This window comes from Podarcis raffonei, chromosome 8, assembly GCF_027172205.1.
Source record: "Podarcis raffonei isolate rPodRaf1 chromosome 8, rPodRaf1.pri, whole genome shotgun sequence".
NCBI classification, from domain to species: domain Eukaryota; kingdom Metazoa; phylum Chordata; class Lepidosauria; order Squamata; family Lacertidae; genus Podarcis; species Podarcis raffonei.
The window spans coordinates 73,597,979-73,617,521 of record NC_070609.1 but is presented as its reverse complement, the minus strand read 5'-3'; the positions used below and the strand labels follow the sequence as shown (position 1 = coordinate 73,617,521).

The 19,543-nt window shown below is 47.8% G+C and overlaps 2 protein-coding genes and 1 long non-coding RNA gene across 6 annotated transcripts in view; 1 reads left to right on the top strand and 2 right to left on the bottom strand.

The window, feature by feature from the left end:
* NOC2L (NOC2 like nucleolar associated transcriptional repressor) overlaps window positions 1-1,896 on the bottom strand; it is a 75,764-nt gene extending 73,868 nt beyond the window's left edge. For 2 of the 3 annotated variants that reach the window (XM_053400826.1, XM_053400827.1), the window contains exon 1: window positions 1,737-1,857. In XM_053400826.1, coding sequence (XP_053256801.1) covers window positions 1,737-1,807 — 71 coding nt within the window. In that variant the 5' untranslated portion in view covers window positions 1,808-1,857. Of the gene's footprint in view, window positions 1-1,736 lie in introns of all 3 variants that reach the window. The other variant, XM_053400830.1, reaches the window with a different exon arrangement.
* The window catches only part of KLHL17 (kelch like family member 17), a 31,590-nt gene that overhangs the window by 996 nt on the left and 11,051 nt on the right, over window positions 1-19,543 (top strand). The window contains exons 2-4 of the mRNA XM_053400833.1: window positions 13,785-14,044; window positions 15,321-15,442; window positions 18,499-18,720. Of these exons, the coding sequence (XP_053256808.1) occupies window positions 13,834-14,044; window positions 15,321-15,442; window positions 18,499-18,720 (555 nt within the window). The 5' untranslated portion in view covers window positions 13,785-13,833. The remainder of the gene's footprint in view (window positions 1-13,784; window positions 14,045-15,320; window positions 15,443-18,498; window positions 18,721-19,543) is intronic.
* The window catches only part of LOC128419757 (uncharacterized), a 28,248-nt gene continuing 20,005 nt past the window's right edge, over window positions 11,301-19,543 (bottom strand). The window contains exon 3 of one of the 2 annotated variants that reach the window (XR_008331908.1): window positions 11,301-11,731. This is a non-coding gene — a long non-coding RNA (uncharacterized LOC128419757). The remainder of the gene's footprint in view (window positions 11,732-19,543) is intronic. The other variant, XR_008331909.1, reaches the window with a different exon arrangement.

Sequence of the window (19,543 nt, the reverse complement as noted above, 5' to 3'; positions counted from 1 at the left end):
TGCAAGGCGTCGATCGGATGGGGCAAAGCACGGGTCCCGATCCCGCTGCTCGTGAGGGTGATCGTGTTGCGGCTGGAAGCTTTTGAAGACACGCGCTGGTGTACCGGCGAGGGGGGTTATCTGAGGTGACTGCCGTATTTCAGACAACTGCAGTCTAGCTCTCGCTCCTTTAATTTAATGTTTTTGAAATGAGCCGGATTTGTCATTGTGGGGTGCAGTGGGTGCACAACCCTTTAAAGGAAGTGAGTGGCTGCGGGGGGGGGGATGGGATGCAGGTTTTGCGTGTGCGCGCCTCCCCCCCCCACCCCCGCCCCGTTCCCAAATGCTCCAGTTGCAGTATCAGAAGCCTGCATTGCTGCTACCCAGATCAGTTTTGTATGTGTGTATTTTTTTTTTAATTTAAGGTGGCTATCCGAGTTTGCATATCCTGGCAGGATCCCGCTGCTGCAAATATATACAGTGTGTGTATGTATATCAAAGCAAAACTAATTCTTCCACCAGCCCCATCTGAAAACTAACCTACTGCCTATTTGCTTTGCGTTTTCAAAGACAAATATGACCATTTATAAAACCGGGACTATCAAAAGATCGGGGGTGGGGACGAAAAAATCTAGCTCCTCCTTAACTTTTTTTTTTGTTAAATCGCCTTCCACCTGGTCCGTTTACATTTGCGTCAATTTTAGCCCTATGGAAAGTGGGGGGCGGGCGGTGGAATATGGACACAAAGGAATCGGTTTCTTAGGCCATCCGGAATATGTTTGCACTTTCTTCCTGACTGCACCCTCCTCTCTGGGCAGGGAATGCAAGGGAGAGATGTAATGATGCAAATCATGAGAAAGTATTAGCTGGGGGAGCACTAAACTGCATCCTCCCCCCCATTAAAAATTGACATTTTGTAAGTCTTTGTTTTGGCCTAGCTCTTTGCAGAAAAAAACTCCTAGTATATAAGAGCACTGAGAAGGGAAGGGGGCACCCAGCCAATCCCACCCCCTTTGTGAATGTACCTGCATGGCAACATGTGTTGATCGCATTCACATGTTAGCATTTGAGTCAGATATTAAGCATACCGTAATTGGGGGAGAGAGATTACCTCCTCTAGAGGGAGGGTGTAAACTCCAATGCAAAACTGACCTTTTTGTGCATGGAGGGGGGTGTTCCTAATTGTTTAATGCATTCCACCCACCTTATTTGCTTCTGTTTTTAAATGATAATAATAATTATTATAAAAATAAATTATGTGCATCTTCCTTTCCTGTGCTACATTTAAGAAAGCATAACTCAGTCTTTCAGAAGGAATGGTTTTGTAACTCTCCAGCAATTTCTTTTAAAAAAAATCATTGTAATAAAAGAGTCATACCCAGTGTCCTGTGAGAGAGCTGTTAGTCTACTATTGAGAATGAAATTTTAGCCCAGTGCACCCACGCACACAGGTGATGGCCCATTGCATCTCTGCATGAATAGCTGTTCTGGGCTTCATTTTATTCCAGTCGGCCTACACTGAATGCAGGTAATTTTTATTTTCATCACAAGGTGTAATTTGAGCATTCAGTCACCCACACTACAAATATAACAGAATTACCTGCCTTCAGAGGAGGATCCCATTTCTGTCTCTGTGTGAGTCTCTGGTCTGAAGTTGCCTTCTTCCAGTCAATCTTTCCTGATCCTTCTGCCACATCTCATGATCAAATGAGACTGGTTCATTTACTCTCTTTCGAGTAGTGATTCAGGAAAATTACCTGCCCTGAAAAAGCTGACTGTTGTATTTCTGCATGACTGCCTGTTCTGACCTTGCCTCCTTCCAATCCATCTCTCCTGACAGACAGGTAACTTTGTGGCCTCTCTGAATCAAGTGCAGCTGGCAAATTCACTGGGGCATTAAAATAGCCTTAATTAAAATAAACAATAAAACAAAAATTAATAAGTATAACAATTAAAAAAAGTTAAAACGAATCAGAAGTTCAGTTCAGTGGAATGCTTGCCTTAACAGGTATTTATTCAGTTACTCTCATGGCAGGAAGGCTAAGATGAATTGCCTCTGCTTTTAGGAGGCTGCCTGCTGAGTCTCTGTATGAGTCACTGCTTTCGCTCTGCTTCCTTCTAATTAGAGGGCTCAGTCTGAAACATATGGAGTACACATTCTTGCACAATCCAAAACTAAACTGCTGGTCATTTTAATTCAGACTTTGTGGGATGAAAAAAGAAATGAAGGGTATCTTTCCCCAGGTGGGGATAAGATTTCATTTCTTGGTATCCTAGGCAAGATGCCTACTGACAGTGCTTCAGAACCCATGCATACTTTTTGCAGCATAACTTTACCACACTGTTCAACAGTGGACCAGACTCCATAGGGAGATGGTGGACTCTCCTGTCTTGGAGGCTTTTCAGTAGAGGTTGGATGGCCACCTGCCATGTAATTGATATTCCTGCATTGCAGGGGGTTGGAATCACTAGACAATCCTTGGGACCCCTTTCAACTCTACAGTTGATTCTATTACATCATGGTAGAAGCCCCATTGTCAGAGCACCACACAAGAATGACTTGCTCTTTCTGACCTTCATCTAGCAATACTTGGATGTGGTACAGAGGTTCTTGGCTCCAGACCAGACTTCACCAATCTGGTGCCCCCCAGATGTTCTAGACTACAGCTGTCACCAGCTCAGCCATGCTGGCCAGGGCTGATAGATGTTTCAGTCTTAATCATCTGAAGGGTGCCAGGCTGGTTGAGAACCACAGAATTTTAGAGCTGGAAGGAACCTCATCAAATTGCCTGCCCAACGCCAACCCTGCTGGGTGCAGCAGCAGGCTTTCTTCCACTGTTAGGATGACAGAAGGTGGGGGATGCAGGTTGGAGCATGCCCCAGGACTGGGCCCGTTTTGCTCAGCATGAGACTCGTAATCTTAGGGTTGTGCGTTTGAGTCCCATGTTTGAGTTCCCATGCATTCCTGCATTGCTAGAGGTTGAACTAGATCAGGCATAGGCAAACTCGGCCCTCCAGATGTTTTAGGACTACAACTCCCATGATCCCTAGCTAACAGGACTGGTGGTCAGGGATGATGGGAATTGTAGTCTCAAAACATCTGGAGGGCTGAGTTTGCCTATGCCTGAACTAGATGACCCTTGTGGTCCCTTCTAACTCTATGATTCCTCTAAGAGAGGAGGGATGTTTAGGCACCAATGCAGGCACCTCTTTTTGTCGAATTTCCTGCAGCATCTGTGAATTCCTGATTTTATTTTATTTTTGTTGTGCTATTGATGTAGTTGCCACACAGCAGGAAGAGAAAGGAAGGCACTGCCTAGCCTCCGAGGAGCTTAGAACACAAAGAGAGTTCATTCCAAGCCAACTCAAGTTAGTAAACAGAGTCTAACACAGGAGCATAGGAAGCTCCTTATACCAGAGCAATCTATCCTAGCTCAGTATTGTTAACATGGGGTGTGTGTGTGCTTGTGGCCCTCCAGGTGTTGTTGGATTGCTAATCCCATCAATGCCAACCATTGATCATGTTGGCTGGGACTAGTGGGAATCCAACGCCATCTGAAGGGCCACAGGTTCCATGTCCCTATTTTTAAGCCAGAATTTTAATACAGGGATGAGGAACCTCCCATCATCCCTGGACTGTTGGCCATGCTGCCTTAGGCTGATGGGATCTGGGGTCTAACAACATGGTCTACGTCTACTGGCAGGAGTTATCCAGAGGTTTCTGAGCAGAGGTTTCTGTGGGCAAAGTATGTGCCCTACCACAGGGGTGGGAAACCAACTCCAGCCTGAGGGCCACATTGCCTGATCGACAACCTTCAAGGGATGTGTGCAGGACACTGGCAGGTGGGACCAGGGACAAAAGCAGTTGGGCCAACAGTGAGGTGTCTTACCTTTGCAGAGGAGACTCCATTCCAACCTCTCAAAAGGTAGAAGTTTAGAACATAAGACGAGCCTGCAGGATCAGGCCAGTGGCCCATCTAGTCCAGCATCCTGTTCTCATAGGGACCAACCATTGTGGCTTGTAGCCATGGAGAGCCTTCTCTGTGAATATATCTAATCCTCTTCTAGAGCCATCCAAGTTGGTAGCCATTCCTGCCTTCTATGGGAGCAAGTTCTATACTTTTAACTCTGAAGAAATACTTCCATTTCTCTGTCCCAACTCTTCAAACATTCAGCTTTCTAGCATTACAAGAGAGGGAGAAGAATTTTCCTCTATTCACTTTCCATGCCATGCAGGATTTTATAATACTTATACAAACAAATCTCTCTCTTTCTCCATCCAGGCAATGCAAGAGGCACCAGAGTTTAGGGACTCTATTCCAGCCACGCAAAAGCCCTTAAGGAAGGTGTGAATCAGGGCTGGGAAAGCGTGTCACCTGGGGAGTCCCGAGGGCCAGACTGAGAGAGCTAGGGGGCCACCTTTGGGCCCTGCGCCTCAGCTCCACTATTCCTCCTCTATACCACAAAGCTGCAGGCCCTTCCTTAAGCTCCATCAACGTTGCCCACAAGCCAGTGGGAGGCAGCCTGTAGGATTGAGGAACTGGATCCGTGTCTTACAGCAAAAGCAGAGAAAGGGTTTTGCAGCACCTGAAAAGTGTTGCTTGCTTTCGTTATTAAAATGTTTGCATCTCACCTTCCCATCAGTACCCCTTACGGCACCAAATTAAAAATCTAAAAGCAAGCTAAGGAAAACAAAAAACAAAAAAACCCACACAAATTAAAGCAATTAAGAAGACAGCCAACAACAGATGGGATTAAAGCAAACAATAACTCAGCGGAAAGAACAATGGGGTTGCAATCTTATGCACACTTGTCTGGAAGCAAGTCCTGTTGAGCTCAGCTGGATTTCCAAACAGACATGCATAAGAAGAGCCCTGAGGCTAGATCAGGCCAAAGGCCCACTTGGTCCTGTATCTTGTTCTCACAGTGGCCTTCCAGATACCTATCAGAAGCTTGTAAGCGGATCCTGAGCACAAGAGCAGCACTCTCTGCACTCGAGACTCCGAAGCTGCCACTGAGAGTGGGAGTAATACATAGCCATCCTAGCTAGTAGCCATTAATAGCCTATCCCTCATGAATTTGTCTAATTTTAAAGTTATCTAAGTTAGTGGCCGTCACTGACTCCTCCTAACTATGAAGAACTTAATTTCATCTGGCTTGAATCTTACAACATCCAGCTTTTCTGGACATCCCTGAGTTCTAGTATCACAAGAGAGAGAGAGAAAACTTCTCCTCTGTCCACTTTCTCCACCACCCCTATCGTGTCCTCTCTTGCTCACCTTATCTCTAAGCTAAGAAGCCCCAAACATTGTGACCATGCCCCATAGAGGTGTTGCTCCACCCCCCTAGAACATTTTGGTGGCTCTCCATGCTCTTTTCTGAACTTTTTATTGGTCTGTATGTGGGTGGCGCTGTGGGTTAAACTACAGAGCCTAGGACTTGCCGATCAGAAGGTCGGCGGTTCAAATCCCCACGACGGGGTGAGCTCCCATTGCTCGGTCACTGCTCCTGCCAACGTAGCAGTTCGAAAGCACGTCAAAGTGCAAGTAGATAAATAGGTACTGCTCCGGCGGGAAGGTAAACGGCATTTACATGCGCTGCTCTGGTTCGCCAGAAGCCGCTTAGTCATGCTGGCCACATGACCCGGAAGCTGTACACCGGCTCCCGCGGCCAGTAAAGCGAGATGAGCGCCACAACCCCAGAGTTGGCCATGACTGGACCTAATGGTCAGGGGTCCCTTTACCTTTTTATGCATCCACTTGCAACCCACAGGCATTCTTAAAAAGCTGCATTCTGGGTATTCAAAATGTGAGCAGCGAGTTTGAACAACTGGGCCTCTCTAGGGCAGGTGTCCCACATTTCTGGTGACTCAAAATACTGGGGAAAGTTCAATTATCTTTATTTTGTCTCCCCTGTTTATACCTGCCTCCTTTCCCTTCTGGTGTTACCCTGTGTCAAAACTTAGGCTCTAAACCTTTCAATGCAGGAGCTGACCTCTTATACTGTATTTTGTAAAGTGGCACACACAATAAATAAAGTAATCACAATGCGGAGTTTTGTTGACTTGCTAGAACCCAAAGCAGCCTGCTCTGTAGGCCTGCCAACGCCTTGATCCTCCCTGTGCATGGCTTAGGGCACCTGTTGCCTTTGCCCGATTATGTGGACTGATTTTAAGCACCAGTTTGGATTTGAAGGCCTTTGGTTCCATGAAATGCCACACTGAACCCAACGGCTGGCATTGGAAGCTACCTGTGTTAGCAACAGAGAGGGTGATTAATTTTGTGGCTTGCGTCATGTCCTTTGAAACAACCAGGACTATTTTTAGGATGGCTTGGTTTGAGGGCTGCAAAAAAGAGATAGCGGATTTGCTTCCACAGTACACTATAGACTTGAGCTTTCAAGCAATATGGAAGGCTTAGCTGTTCAACACTACCTAAACCAAACAAGCAGATCTGATGTGTAATATGGGGACTGTGGGGCTAGAACATGCTGAATAACAGAATAATAAACTGCCTCTGAGCGTATGCAGAATATATTTCCATTGTTAATGACTGTGCACGGTAAAGCTAAACTATGGTTTTAGATAAACCACAGTTTGTTGTGACATCTGAACCCAGACAAACAGTGGTTAATCTTAATTGTAGATTACAAAGATGGCTTGTTTCAACAATGCATATTTAAGATTAGCCACAGTTTAGAGCTCAGAGGACACACTAAACTGTGGCCCATTTAAAATAGAAATGGAAGCTTCCAATCTCTTCCTTGCAGTCAAACTGAAGAAGGGGAAGCCCAAGTCTTGCTGCAGCTTCTAATGCTAAATCATAGTTTAGCAGAATCTTGCATTTAACAGCTCACCTAGTACCTCAGACAACCAGGAATTTCATGCAGGTGAGTGAGGAGGCTGGTGGAGGACAGACGGATCAAGCCATCCACCAGTCTGCTTGACTTCCCTGCTAGACACAGTGGACGGAAAGCATCTTGATACACAACACACATGGAAATACAGTGGGCTAGTGGAAGAAGCATGGGTTGCTTTCTCTCTTTTCCGCTAGCTCCCTTGCAAAATGGTTGTTTGTTTTTAAGTAGCCTAAGAGTAGCTATGTTTACTGACCAAAGAGTTCAGAAGTAATTTCTAGGTTGTTCCCCACTTCCTAGGCTATAAAGTAGTTGAGGGTTGAAAAACAAAAAAACAAGAAAAAGTTTACTAACTGTGAGGTGTTGGGTTTTTTTGTTTTTAAAGAGAGAGTTCTGTATCTCTGCATGAGTTGCCATTCTGAGTACTACATTCCTGCTTGAAAATGTTACTCATACAAAGGTGCTGTGGGCAGCCTCGTCTGAGAGAAGAAGAGTTTGGATTTGATATCCTGCTTTATCACTACCCTAAGGAGTCTCAAAGCGGCTAACATTCTCCTTTCCCTTCCTCCCCCACAACAAACACTCTGTGAGGTGAGTGAGGTTGAGAGACTTCAAAGAAGTGTGACTAGCCCAAGGTCACCCAGCAGCTGCTTGTGGAGGAGCGGTTCACCAGATTACAAGACTACTGCTCTTAACCACTATACCACACCACACTGGCAGGTCATTGCATAGCACCTCTGTTTTGGCAGTGATCAAATAGTGCCTAGAAAGAACCAAAGGATGCCCTGAGGAGGAGGGTTGGAAAGAGGTTCAGAACAGTGACTCTCCAGAGGCATCCGGCGTTGGAAACACAGGCTTCATATGCAAGACTAATTTAATGTGAACATGCTAACACAGCCATTGAGTAATGACAATCTTTAGTCATGCTGGGTACAGTGGGCAGGATTTTCAGGTCAAAAGGTCTGCCTTGCAGCAGATCTTAGCCTGTGCACCTGTTGGTTATAGAAATAGTCCCTTAGGAGGACCTGTTAATAGAGGGTGAACAGCTTCTAGCCTAACCCTGTCCAATATATGCCACTTTAGAAGCTTGCTAGCCAAGTTTAAAGGTAAAGGTAAAGGGACCCCTGACCATTAGGTCTAGTCGTGACCGACTCTGGGGTTGCGGCGCTCATCTCGCTTTATTGGCTGAAGGAGCCAGCGTACAGCTTCCGGGTCATATGGCCAGCATGACTAAGCCGCTTCTGGCGAACCAGAGCAGCACATGGAAACACCGTTTACCTTCACGCCGGAGCAGTACCTATTTATCTACTTGCACTTTGACGTGCTTTCGAACTGCTAGGTTGGCAGGAGCAGGGACAGAGCAACGGGAGCTCACCCCGTCGCTGGTATTCGAACTGCCAACCTTCTGATCGGCAAGTCCTAGGCTCTGTGGTTTAACCCACAGCGCCACCCGCGTCCCTTGTAGCCAAGTTTGGATGGCTTTAAAAGGGGATTAGATAAAATGATTAGTGCTGTGTATGTACAGATCTGCTCTTTGTTGTTATATCAACAAAGTTTAGATCCCCCTCCTAGCAATAAAAGATTCATATATGCTAGAACATTAATCCAAAGTGAATTCTCCTGGAACATAAGTTTTTGCATTGGTGGCTCTGAAGTTCAACCTTTTAAAAAGCCAAAAGGCTTTAATTTAAGAAGGGATGGGGGAAGGGATTGAGGACTTTAAAGCATTCATATGTTACCCTTAAGCCAAATAGTTCCCAGGGCACTTCACCATAAAAAAAAAATCAATACAAAATTGCATGTAAACGGATATGAAACAACTAGCTGTTAATGACAGCAGATTAATATGGTTTAAAAGTCATTGCGAAGTTGCTCCTAGGCAACCCACTATGTCCCACTTCCTTAACTATTATTAGTTGAAAAAATGTTTGCTTAGGACAATAACTGTTTTGCATCTTACATTATTGACTAGAAGAGTTCCTTGTTCAGAGTTGCCATGGGCAGGCTCGCTTGAAAGCATGCCACTCTGTAGCATCTCTGCTTTGGCAGTGAATGAATGAGCCAAGGCAGAACCCAATGGTGCCCAGAGGAGACAGATTCAAAATAAGTGTGCTCAGAACAGTGACTCTCTCAGAGCTACAACGATTACTTTCTTGGGGTATAGGTTCATTAGGGCTCTCAGAATCCTTTAATTGTTGCTTTGATTTATTTCTCTCAGAAAGCCAGGCACTTCTCTTGTAGCAAACAACTGTGCTCAGGATGATGGGTAAGGGTGAGGAATCCTTTTCACTCTTAGGGCTGCATTTCCTCTTGGAAAGCCTTTAAGAAGACGAGGAAGGAATGTCTGAAAAGATGCTACCTGCAACAGAGCTTGGAGTTTCATGAACAGAACTGGGATCTCAAAGCAAAGTCTGTTCCTAGTGAGGCTATAGGCTTCACACAGAGGGTAAGGAACAGGAACTAAGTCAGACCATTGGACCCATCTAGCTCAATATTGTCAACACTGACTGGTAGCTGCTCTTCAGGGTTTCAGGCAGGGAGTCTTCTTTCCTGTCCCTACTAGGAGATGCCAAGGATTGAACCCAGGACCTTCTGCATGCAAAACTGCTGCTGTACCGTTGAGCCACAGCCCTTCCCTTAAGACACAGGAACATAGGAAGCCTCCTTATACTGAATCATGCCATTGGCCCATCAGCCTTAGTATTGTCTACACTGACTGGCAGCTGCTCTCCAGGGTTTGAGGCAGGGCATCTTTCCCAGCCAGTGCTCCCAAAGATACCATTGGGGATTGAACCTGAGACCTTCTGCATACAAAGCAGATGCTCTGCTTCTGAGCTCTGACCTTTTCTCTTGATTTGTGCCCAGAGACAAGTTGGTTATGTTCTGCATTCTCAGGATTGCTGAACACATTGTTTTAAAAGATCCTGTATATATGTGACCGTGCAGTGTGGCAGCCTTCCCTTCAACTTGAAGAACTGTGGTCCTATCAGCCAGCCCTTGGGTCTGCGACTGCTGCTGTTGAATGCCAGATTGGCTGTGAATCCATGACTTGATTGTAGATGGGAAGGCCGATCTGGCCTGCATCACTGAGACCTGGGTGGGTGAACAGGGAGGAGTTGGTCTCACCCAGTTGTGCCCACCTGGGTACTCAGTACAGCATCAGGGCAGACTTGAGGGCCAGGGAGGGGGTTGCTGTGGTCTATAGAGATTCTCTCTGTGCGTCTGTATCCAGGCTTTCTGTCCAGCTGAATGGGGATGTTGAGTGTGTGTTCCTGGTGTTGGGTATTAGAGATTCTCCTAGTTTACTGACCACCTTGCTGTCCTTCAGTCTCCCTGACGGAGCTGACAGAGTTGATCTTGGAGGCAGTGCTGAAGCCTCCTAGACTGATGGTTCTGGGGGACTTCAACATCCATGCTGGCTCTGGGGTGGCTTAGGACTTCATAGCTGTCATGACAACCATTGCATCCTCATTATACCATCTGGCAGAGCTTTTCCGGGTCTTCAGCACACTGGCCCAAAAGTGGTGGCAGAATGCTGGGCATTTTGAGGATAAAATTCCTTGCATCCATCAGGACCTTAGCTCTACTGCTACAGCAATTGACTCTCAAGAGATACACACAGCACTGTCTAATCCTGTTTTGTTGGATGAATTTCATTTGATCCGGCTCGAGGATGTGGGGACCCTTACCCTTCTTGGCTGATAAAATCCAGCAGGAAGGAGACAGCTGTCAGGGCTAGGGAGGTGGTCAATACCTCTTTACAAGAGAGGGTACTGTAGTTCCTGCCTGTTTCAAGGAGGCAGTGACTGCTTCTTGAGAAACCATCCCTAGATTCTGAGAACTTTGGGAATTACCAGCCAGTTGCCAACCTCCCTTTCTTGGACAAGGTTCTTAAGCGGGTGGCTGCTAACCAGAGCCAGGTGTTCTTGGAGGAGACTGGTTTTCTCCTTGATCTGTTGGTGGCTTTTGATGCCATCGACCACTGTAACCTCCTGGAGAGGCTATCTGAATTGGGAGTTGGGTGGCAGTGGTGGGTGTTGCTATAATTAAATATACAAATAGATTGGTACCTCGGGTTAAGTACTTAATTCATTCTGGAGGTCCGTTCTTAACCTGAAACTGTTCTTAACCTGAAGCACCACTTTAGCTAATGGGGCCTCCCGCTGCCGCTGCGCCGCCGGAGCACGATTTCTGTTCTCATCCTGAAGCAAAGTTCTTAACCTGAAGCACTATTTCTGGGTTAGCGGAGTATGTAACCTGAAGCGTATGTAACCCGAGGTACCACTATAGACCATGCAAATGCTAGGATGTTTCAGGACCCAGGATAGCTCCTGCACATGAAAGAGGTTGTCCCTATGAAAGTCTAAGCCCAGTTGAGAGTCTTTCCACCGTTATGCACACCCTTATGATTTGACCAGTTCCTGGGCCCTCAACCAAAGCTTTGATACAACGCTATTGAATGTAATTGTCCCATCCAGCTTGTACAGTAGGACCTTTGGGAGAGTGCTCTGCTTAGGATGGTTGGTCCTTGCCCCCAAGTCTTACACTACCCCCTGCATGGTTGAAAGGTGGGAACTACTCTGAGGGGTCTGCAGGAAGGCCAGCACATGGGGGCTGTGAAACCTCCTAGCCAGATGACCGCGAGTCAGTGATGTTGCCATAGTGGAATCTTTTGGAAAGGCTAGGATGGGGATGGGGATGGGGAACCTTCTCCAGTTGAGGGGCCATATTCCCTTCTGAGGGACTTTCCAAGAGCCGGTGGTGGGTGGAGCCAGAGGCAAAAGTGGGTGCAGCAACAAATGTTTTTTGTTTTACCTTCATATAGGAGGCTACTTTCTTCACCCACATTCCTCCATCCAGACAAAAGGCAGGAACAGAGTTCAATAACACATTCTAGCTGGGCAAAAACAAAGAGGGTGCAAAGTCAGGCTGGTGAGGGATGTGGCCTGGGGACTATTTTAAGGGCCAGTTAGAGAGGTCTGGAGGACTGCATTTGGCCCCCAGGCCTAAGGTTCCCCACCCAGGGGGCTAGGCTGAAACATTTAGGGAGCAGAAAAATACATTTTATCCCCCACCCTGAAAAAGTCTCACCTGCTGAAATCAGGCTGCTGGAGGGGAGCACATGGCCCACCTTCCACCCGTCATAATTATACCTTGCGCTTCCGCCACTGCATACTTTGCAAATGTTAATTCACCCGCCCGCTGCGCATCGTGCATTTGGCAGCTCCTTAACTTCACGAGATCTCCTCTGTCTTCCCATTTGCCTTTAGCTTGCACGATCAGCTGTATGTGGGCGGCTCTCAGGAGTCACATCCGTTCAGTCGCCGCTCGATGTCTCCCCTCGTTCCAGACGAGGACGGGAGTTCCCTCTCCTTCATCACAGGAAGCGCTCTGTATGCTTTGGTGCTCCCCCCCGCCATTCTCTTCCGAGGCTGCAGGAAGCTTGGCATCTCACTGCGTCTGCACCCATCTGCCCATCTGGCTTGTAGCGTGTGCATGTGTCCGCTGCTTCGTGGTCTGATTCCCTTTGTCCCCATCGCCGTCTTCGTCATCGCTGCCGCCGCCTCCTTCTCCTTGGCATATGCGTCTCCCGCTTTTGGCAAGAATGAATTAAAACTGCTTCCTCTTCCTAGCCGAGGACCAGTTATTTTTAGGCACGCTCACACATACTCATAAGCCCTCGCAGCCGGCAGTGTGGAGGTGTTTGTGATGAATATCAAGGCCCGGATAAACATGCGTGTGACTTACTGCCGGTGGGCGGATCTGACGTGAGGCTGCTGAGTGGTTTTTAATTATTCCTTTTCATGATTATTACTGGTGAGGCGCCTGTGGTTATCACAATGCATGGTGCTCAGAGGCAACGGCAGGGAGGCTTGTGCTTTGGAAGGAGCCTTGGGCAAAACTGTATGCCTCCCCCCCCCCACCATTCAGGATTTAAATGGATAAAGTCCAGTTCCACCCAGCATCCAAGGTAGAACATAAGAGCAGCTCTGCTGGATCAGGCCAGTGCCCTATCTAGTCCAGTATGCTGTTCTCACAATGGGCAGCCAGCTGCCCTTTCTGGAAAGTGCACAAGCAGGACCTGAGCACAACAGCAGCTATTCCCTCTTGTGGTTCCTAGCAAAACGGCATTCAGAAGCCTATGGCCTCTGACAGTGGAGGTAGAATGTAGCCATACGGGCTAGTAGGCACTGATAGCCTTCTCTTCCATGAATTTGCCTGATCTAAATCATCTCCACATAATGCAATGATGAATAACATAAGGAGTTCCCTGCTGGATCAGGCCAGCGGCGCATCATAGTCCCCCATCTGGTTTTCATAGTGAATGGAGGTAAAAGAGGATTGGACAAACTCATGGAAGGTATCAGTGGCTGGTAGCCATGAGAGCTGTGTTCTGCCTTCATTGCCAGAGGCAGTATGTACTCAGGTCCTGCTTTCCTTTGGGGATTCTGGTTGGCCACAGGGAGAACAGGATGCTGGACTAGCTGGGCCTTTGCCCCAATCAAGCAGTGCTCTTATGCTCTTGTTCATCATGCTCCCCTTAGATGGCTTTAGAAGCGGATTCGACACATTGATAGAGGGCAAGGCTGGCAATGGCTGTTCCCTCCGCTGTTGGAGGTAGCATGTCTCTGAACGCCAGCTGCTGGGAATTGCAAGCAGTGAGAGTTGCTGTTGGGCTCAGGGCCTTCTTTGGGGCTTCCCAGAGGCATCTGAATGGTCACTGTCCAAACAGGATGCCGGTGGGCTTTTGGCTTGATCCAGCTGCCAGGCTCTTCTTACCTTCTTATTTTCCAATTTTGCATTCATATAGGGTGCTTCCGGTTGGGGAGCTGAAATGTTGCAAGGAGGTCATCGGCTGCAGGGTGTTGTTGTTTAAACCAAGGAGCAGAGTTTAGGATCCAAAACTGTGATTAATCTGCTTCTTGTCCTTCCCTAAAATGTTTCTCCAGAGAGGCTGAGAGGGCGCTGCCACGAGCCAGGAACGACCCGCCTGCAGCCATGGAAAGCGGAATGCAGCTCCTAAACCGGGATGGGCACAGCATCTCCCACAACTCGAAACGGCACTACCACGACGCCTTCGTCTGCATGAACCGCATGCGGCAGCGATCCTTGCTCTGCGACATTGTGCTGCATGTGGCCACCAAGGAGATCAAGGCCCACAAAGTGGTGCTGGCTTCCTGCAGCCCTTACTTCCACGCCATGTTCACAAGCAAGTATCTCTACCCAAATCCTCTTCTTCTTGCTCCTTGCCTCAGTTGCCTTGAAAGTCTGCACCCAGATGGTTCATGTTCTGCTCCAGTTGAGGCAAAAATTCTGCAACCTGTAGAAATTCTGCAAGTCGAGTAGACTTTTAATTGGTGCCATTCCTCTTGCTGCACATAATTCATTAACCCTGAAATTCTTTCTGCTTTGAGACTTTCCCTTTCAGGTGAGCTGTAGAGCAGAGTTTCTCGAAGGGTGCATTAGATAACTTGCAAATGAACTTTAATAGGTGCATAATTTAATCTGGTGTTACTACTCATGGAGAAGGGGAAAGGGGCTATGTGGGGCACTGATGCCCCATTTTATTTTTTTTTAATATTTATATCTTGCCCTTCTTTGTAAAGGAGCCAAGGGTGGCAAACACTTACGGAAGAAGAGGAAGAAGAAGAAGAAGATATCCCTTAATCATGACATATATATATAGCAGACATTTTGGGTTCTACCCAAATAAATCCTACTAAGAGCAGATCTACTGAAATTAACAGGTCAAAGTTAGTCAAGTCTACCAAGTATAAACCAGCATGGGTCTCTAAGTGAGGGGGGGGGAGCTATTGGTAGTGTTGTCTCTGGCTTTTTTAAAGAATCAACCCCTCTTCCCAGAGAACTCTGGGAAATGTAGCTGTGAGGGGAACGGGAGGGAGTCTAACAACTCTCAGCTCTCTTAAAAGACTACAGCTCCCAGGAGTCTTAGACAAAGCCACAACAGTTTAACATTACAGTGGTACCTCCGGTTGTGGACGGGATCCGTTCCGGAGCTCTGGTCGGATCCCAAGGTTTCCACAACTGGAGGGACCGCTTCTGCGCATGCACACACGGTGGTAGAGCGCTTCTGCGCATGCGCACGTGGCAAAACCCCAGAAATATACTTCCGGGTTTGCTGCTTATGTATCCCAAAGTTTACGTAAGTAGAGGGATACGTAAGCGGAGGTATGACTGTATATGATACTGCTTTAAACGTATAGTGCAGATGGGGCCAAGTCTGAAGCAAGGGCTTCCCTCAGACCTCTAGGACTTGTGATTGTTGCTACCCAGAGATGAATTTGGGACTTTCTGCAAAGAAAGCATCTGTTCTGCCACTGATCTGCGGCTCCTGCTCCTCCTCAGGGCTGGATGGGTCTTGGCTTTTGCTGGGGACAGTGACCACAATAAAGCACATAGGGGTTTCTGCTTAAGATACCCATGGTGTCCTCACGGAGTTCCCTTGTGTTTCCTTGCCACCGCAGATGAGATGAGTGAAAGCCGACAGACCCACATAACACTCCATGATATCGACCCGCAGGCGCTGGAGCAGCTGGTTCAATATGCCTACACGGCTGAGATTGTGGTGGGAGAAGGGAACGTACAGGTAAGATGGACCAGAAGGACCAGCATCTTTTCTATGGTTTCTTTGGGAACTGTCCTCACTGCTGCCTCACCTGCACCCTCTGCTGTTAAGCGGCAAAAACACTGCTGTGGCATTCCGGTCTGATGCCCATGGACGAAAGTGGCAGGACCACGGACAGCTCCGAGGGAGCAACTTGCTCAACAAAGGTTGGGAGCAGGTGGTCTGGAAGTTCTTGCCCAGCCACCTGAGATGTGATAATCTGCATACCTTCCTGCAGTCAGATCTAAGCCCTGACTCAAACTAGCTCCCCACTTAGTGCCTCTGCAGCCTCCAACTCTTTGTCCAGATCAGCCCTGGGTGCAAGGGCCATGAAAGCTGCTGCTGCACTGCCCCACCAGGCGAGCCGTTCCTTTATATTTCCTTCTGTTTCCAGCGTTCAGGGGTAGGTGTTAACATTTTTGTAGTCAAAATTGCATACGTGCACAGAGGTCGGTATCGGTAGGCTTGGAGAAATCCCCCTGCAGAGAACCCTCAATTCTTGCAGTTGTACAAAAATAAACTTTAGTGGGGGTGGGAATCCTAACAGAAGATCCCCTCGACCCCCATCACCCCAAAAAAAGCCCCACCCGAATGAGGACTGAGCAAAGGGGACAGTTGGAGAGATGGGTGAGAGAAGGAGTGGAATGGAGCATCTTGGATATGGGCAAGGAGCACTCCAAATGGCCATATGAGGTTCCTGGGTCCGTCTTGTTTAATGTCTATTTATGTATCAAAACCAAATTGCAGTGGCACCTCCAGGCCCCTGAACCACAGATGCCTGTAATCTTATCACATTGCCCTCCCTGCAGTTCCCAATGATGTCACATGATGGCTGGCCTGGTCTTGCAGTGCTTCCAACAAGGCTGGCTCAGCTGGCCTGGAGCAACCCCTTCTCTCTTCCCATCTGTGGATCTCTCTTGGGTTTTTGTAGGTTCCTACCAGAAGGTGATGGCTGAAAGACTGCTCAGCGCAAAACCAGGATAATTGAGGGAAGCCTTGGTCCAAAGTAGAAGCTTCCCTGCTATGTTTACGCTGACTGCACAGCTTTCTATTTTAAAAAATGGAAAGAAAAATGATGACACACAACTTATTAAAATGCAAGAAGCAGAAGTGTTCTTAGTTCTATGGGGCTGGGGCACTCTTCTCTCCTGCAGTTTCCATGACCTGGTATTCAGGAGCATTGCTTCCTCTGGCTGTGGAGGCAGTGCATAGCCACCAGGGATAGAAGCCATTGATAGCCTTGCCTCCATGAATTTGTCCAATCCTCTTTGAAAGACATCCAAGTTGGTGGCCGTCACTGCCTCCAGTGGGAATGAGTTCTAGCAAGATTGGACCCTGCCAATCAGCTGGTGTCACCTAAAGGTGTTAGCTGATTGGCAGATGGGTGGGGTTTTGGGAGGAAATGACTTCACAGGCCAATTTAAACTCCCTGGTGGGCCAAGATGGCTTCCTTGTGTTTTTCCCCCTTTGGAAGATTTCTTAAATAAGTTTTCCAAAATTTCACACATACATTTCAATACATAATAAAAACTTTTTTTTTTACTTCCGACTCCCTTTTCCATGGTTTTTTTCTGTTTCTCTCCCTCTGCTACATCCTGTCTTCTATCTCTTAAACCTTAACAAAACTACTATAATCTTCAATCCGTTATGTTGCTCCTAATTAAAATCCTACTCACGTGTTCACCATACCATAATATTTCTCTAAATTGTGATGGCCTGGGACTTGGGCTCGGACTCAGCACCAGAGGAGACTCAGTCTGCACCAGATCCTGGGGCCTGATCCTGAAGAGTCCCAGTCTGCACAGGTTCCCCTGCAACAAACACCAGCTGGGCTGAGTCAGGGGCCTGAGCCTGCCCTGGCTCCAGATGCGGGGATTACCTCGTTGCCTTCAGCTGAGCCATCACTTACATTTGCTCCACTACCAATTTGGTCAGGGGAGGCTGGGGCAGCCCCTCAGTCTAGTAACCCACCAACATCTCCTGAGCTGCAGAGACTAAGATCTGAAAGAAGGCGAGACCTGAGTACTCGCAGGAGGGGTGCTGACCTTCGGGCAAAGCAGGGAGGTGAGTTGCCAGGGGAATCAGGACCGGCCGCTACCCCAACAAAGATAAAAGGCTGTCGGACCCCGCCCCCAGGTTGCGGGAGCAACATTGCTGTATGCTAGATCCTGCCTGAGAACCTGTACCTGTTCTTAACTGGTTTCCTGCCTCGTGTCCTGCCTTGGCTCTGTCGGACTGACTCATAGCGGAACCTCCGGATTCTGGACCGGTCCTGGACCGTGTTTCACGGGTTACCACTGGGCCCAGCACATAAATAATCCGAAAACGGTTTCCATTCTTCCACAAAACCTTCATCGTTAGGTTCTCTTATTTTAGCTGTTAAATTTGCCAGTTCTGCATAATCCATCACCTCACTTATCCATTCTTCTTTAGTGGGTATTTCTGCTTCTTTCCATTTTTGTGCATGGAGAATCCTAGCTGCAGTTGCTTCCTTGTTACATATATTGTACGTGTCACTTTGTAAACAGCTTAGCAACTGTCTTTAAGTACATAGCGGTATATAAGGAGGCAGTGATGGTGACCAACTTGAGTGGCTTTAAAAGAGGATTAGACGCATTGATGGAGGAGAGGGCTAACAATGTCTACCTGCCACAACAGCTATGATCTGCCTCCATAGTCGGCAGCAGCAGTGCTTCTTAATAGCAATTGTTGGAAACATCAGGAGGGGAGACTGCTCTTGCGCTTGAATACTGCTCACTGGTTTCCCACATGCATCTGGCCGGCCACTGTGAGAACAGGATGCTAGACCAGGTGGGCTAGCGGCCTGACCCAGCAGGGCTCTTCTTAAGTATATTAAATAAAAATGGCCTGCACCCTAGAGGCTCCCCACCCCTAGCGTTCTGGTTCAAGAACTGTAACATGTTTGGAAAGTCATTCTCTGCAGGTCTCAGCTTTTAAGGTAGTTTCTTAAAACACCAGGAGTGTCAGGGTTGGGGGGAGTGAGATACCTGCCTGTGACAGGCTTTTTTGCCTTGCAGACACTGCTTCCTGCCGCCAGCCTCCTCCAGCTGAATGGGGTGCGGGATGCTTGCTGCAAGTTCCTGTTGAGCCAGCTGGACCCCTCCAACTGCCTGGGCATCCGGGGCTTCGCAGACACGCACTCCTGTAGTGACCTGTTGAAGTCGGCCCACAAATATGTCCTGCAGCACTTTGTGGATGTCTCCAAGACAGAAGAGTTCATGCTTCTGCCTCTCAAGCAGGTAAGAGATTGCGCAGCCCTTTTTTCGCCTTGTGTGTCAGGTTTCGCAAATGGTACTAAGCAGCACCAGGGTTTGCTCACCTGCTTGAGATTGAGGCTGCAATCTACCTTTGCAAATGAAATCCACAAAACGTTTTAGTAGCACAAACTAAAGATATAATGCAGGCTTCCTCAACCTCGACCCTCCAGAGGTTTTGGCCTACAACTCCCATGATCCCTAGCTAGCAAGACCAGTGGTCAGGGATGATGGGAATTGTTGTCTCAAAACATCTGGAGGGCCGAGGCTGAGGAAGCCTGGTATAATGAGTGATCGATTCCCCCATCCCCCATGTTTGGTTTTGCACACAGACACTCAGTCCCATCAGTTTATGCAAATGTCTGGATTCAGTGGGAAACCAACCCCGTGAATGCTGCCCAAATGTCCTGGTAAATTAATATGGCTAGAGTGAGTCTGGCTCAGGATACCACAGCCTCCTGTGTATTCCTAAAGAGTTAAAAAATTGAGGGAGGTACCTCCCTCCTAGCAACTTCAGTGCCTCCAATCGCTTTTCCAAACCACAGGCCAAGCTTTGCAGCTGGTATAGGAAGAGTGCATGTAAATACGTGCTGACCTAATGTGCTTCTTATGCAGTAAGAAAACACCAGTGTGCCTTCTCATTAAAACTCCTCCTGCGTTTCCATGAGGCCATTCCTGCCTTTGCTGGTGGCATCATGCCAGCTTCTCCTTGGACACTGTTGCCTATGCTTGGCAGGCACCACTGTGATGCCCTTTGTAGATGGGAAGCATTGGGAAGGGCTGTGTTTTTTGTTTTTAGTGGGGGGGG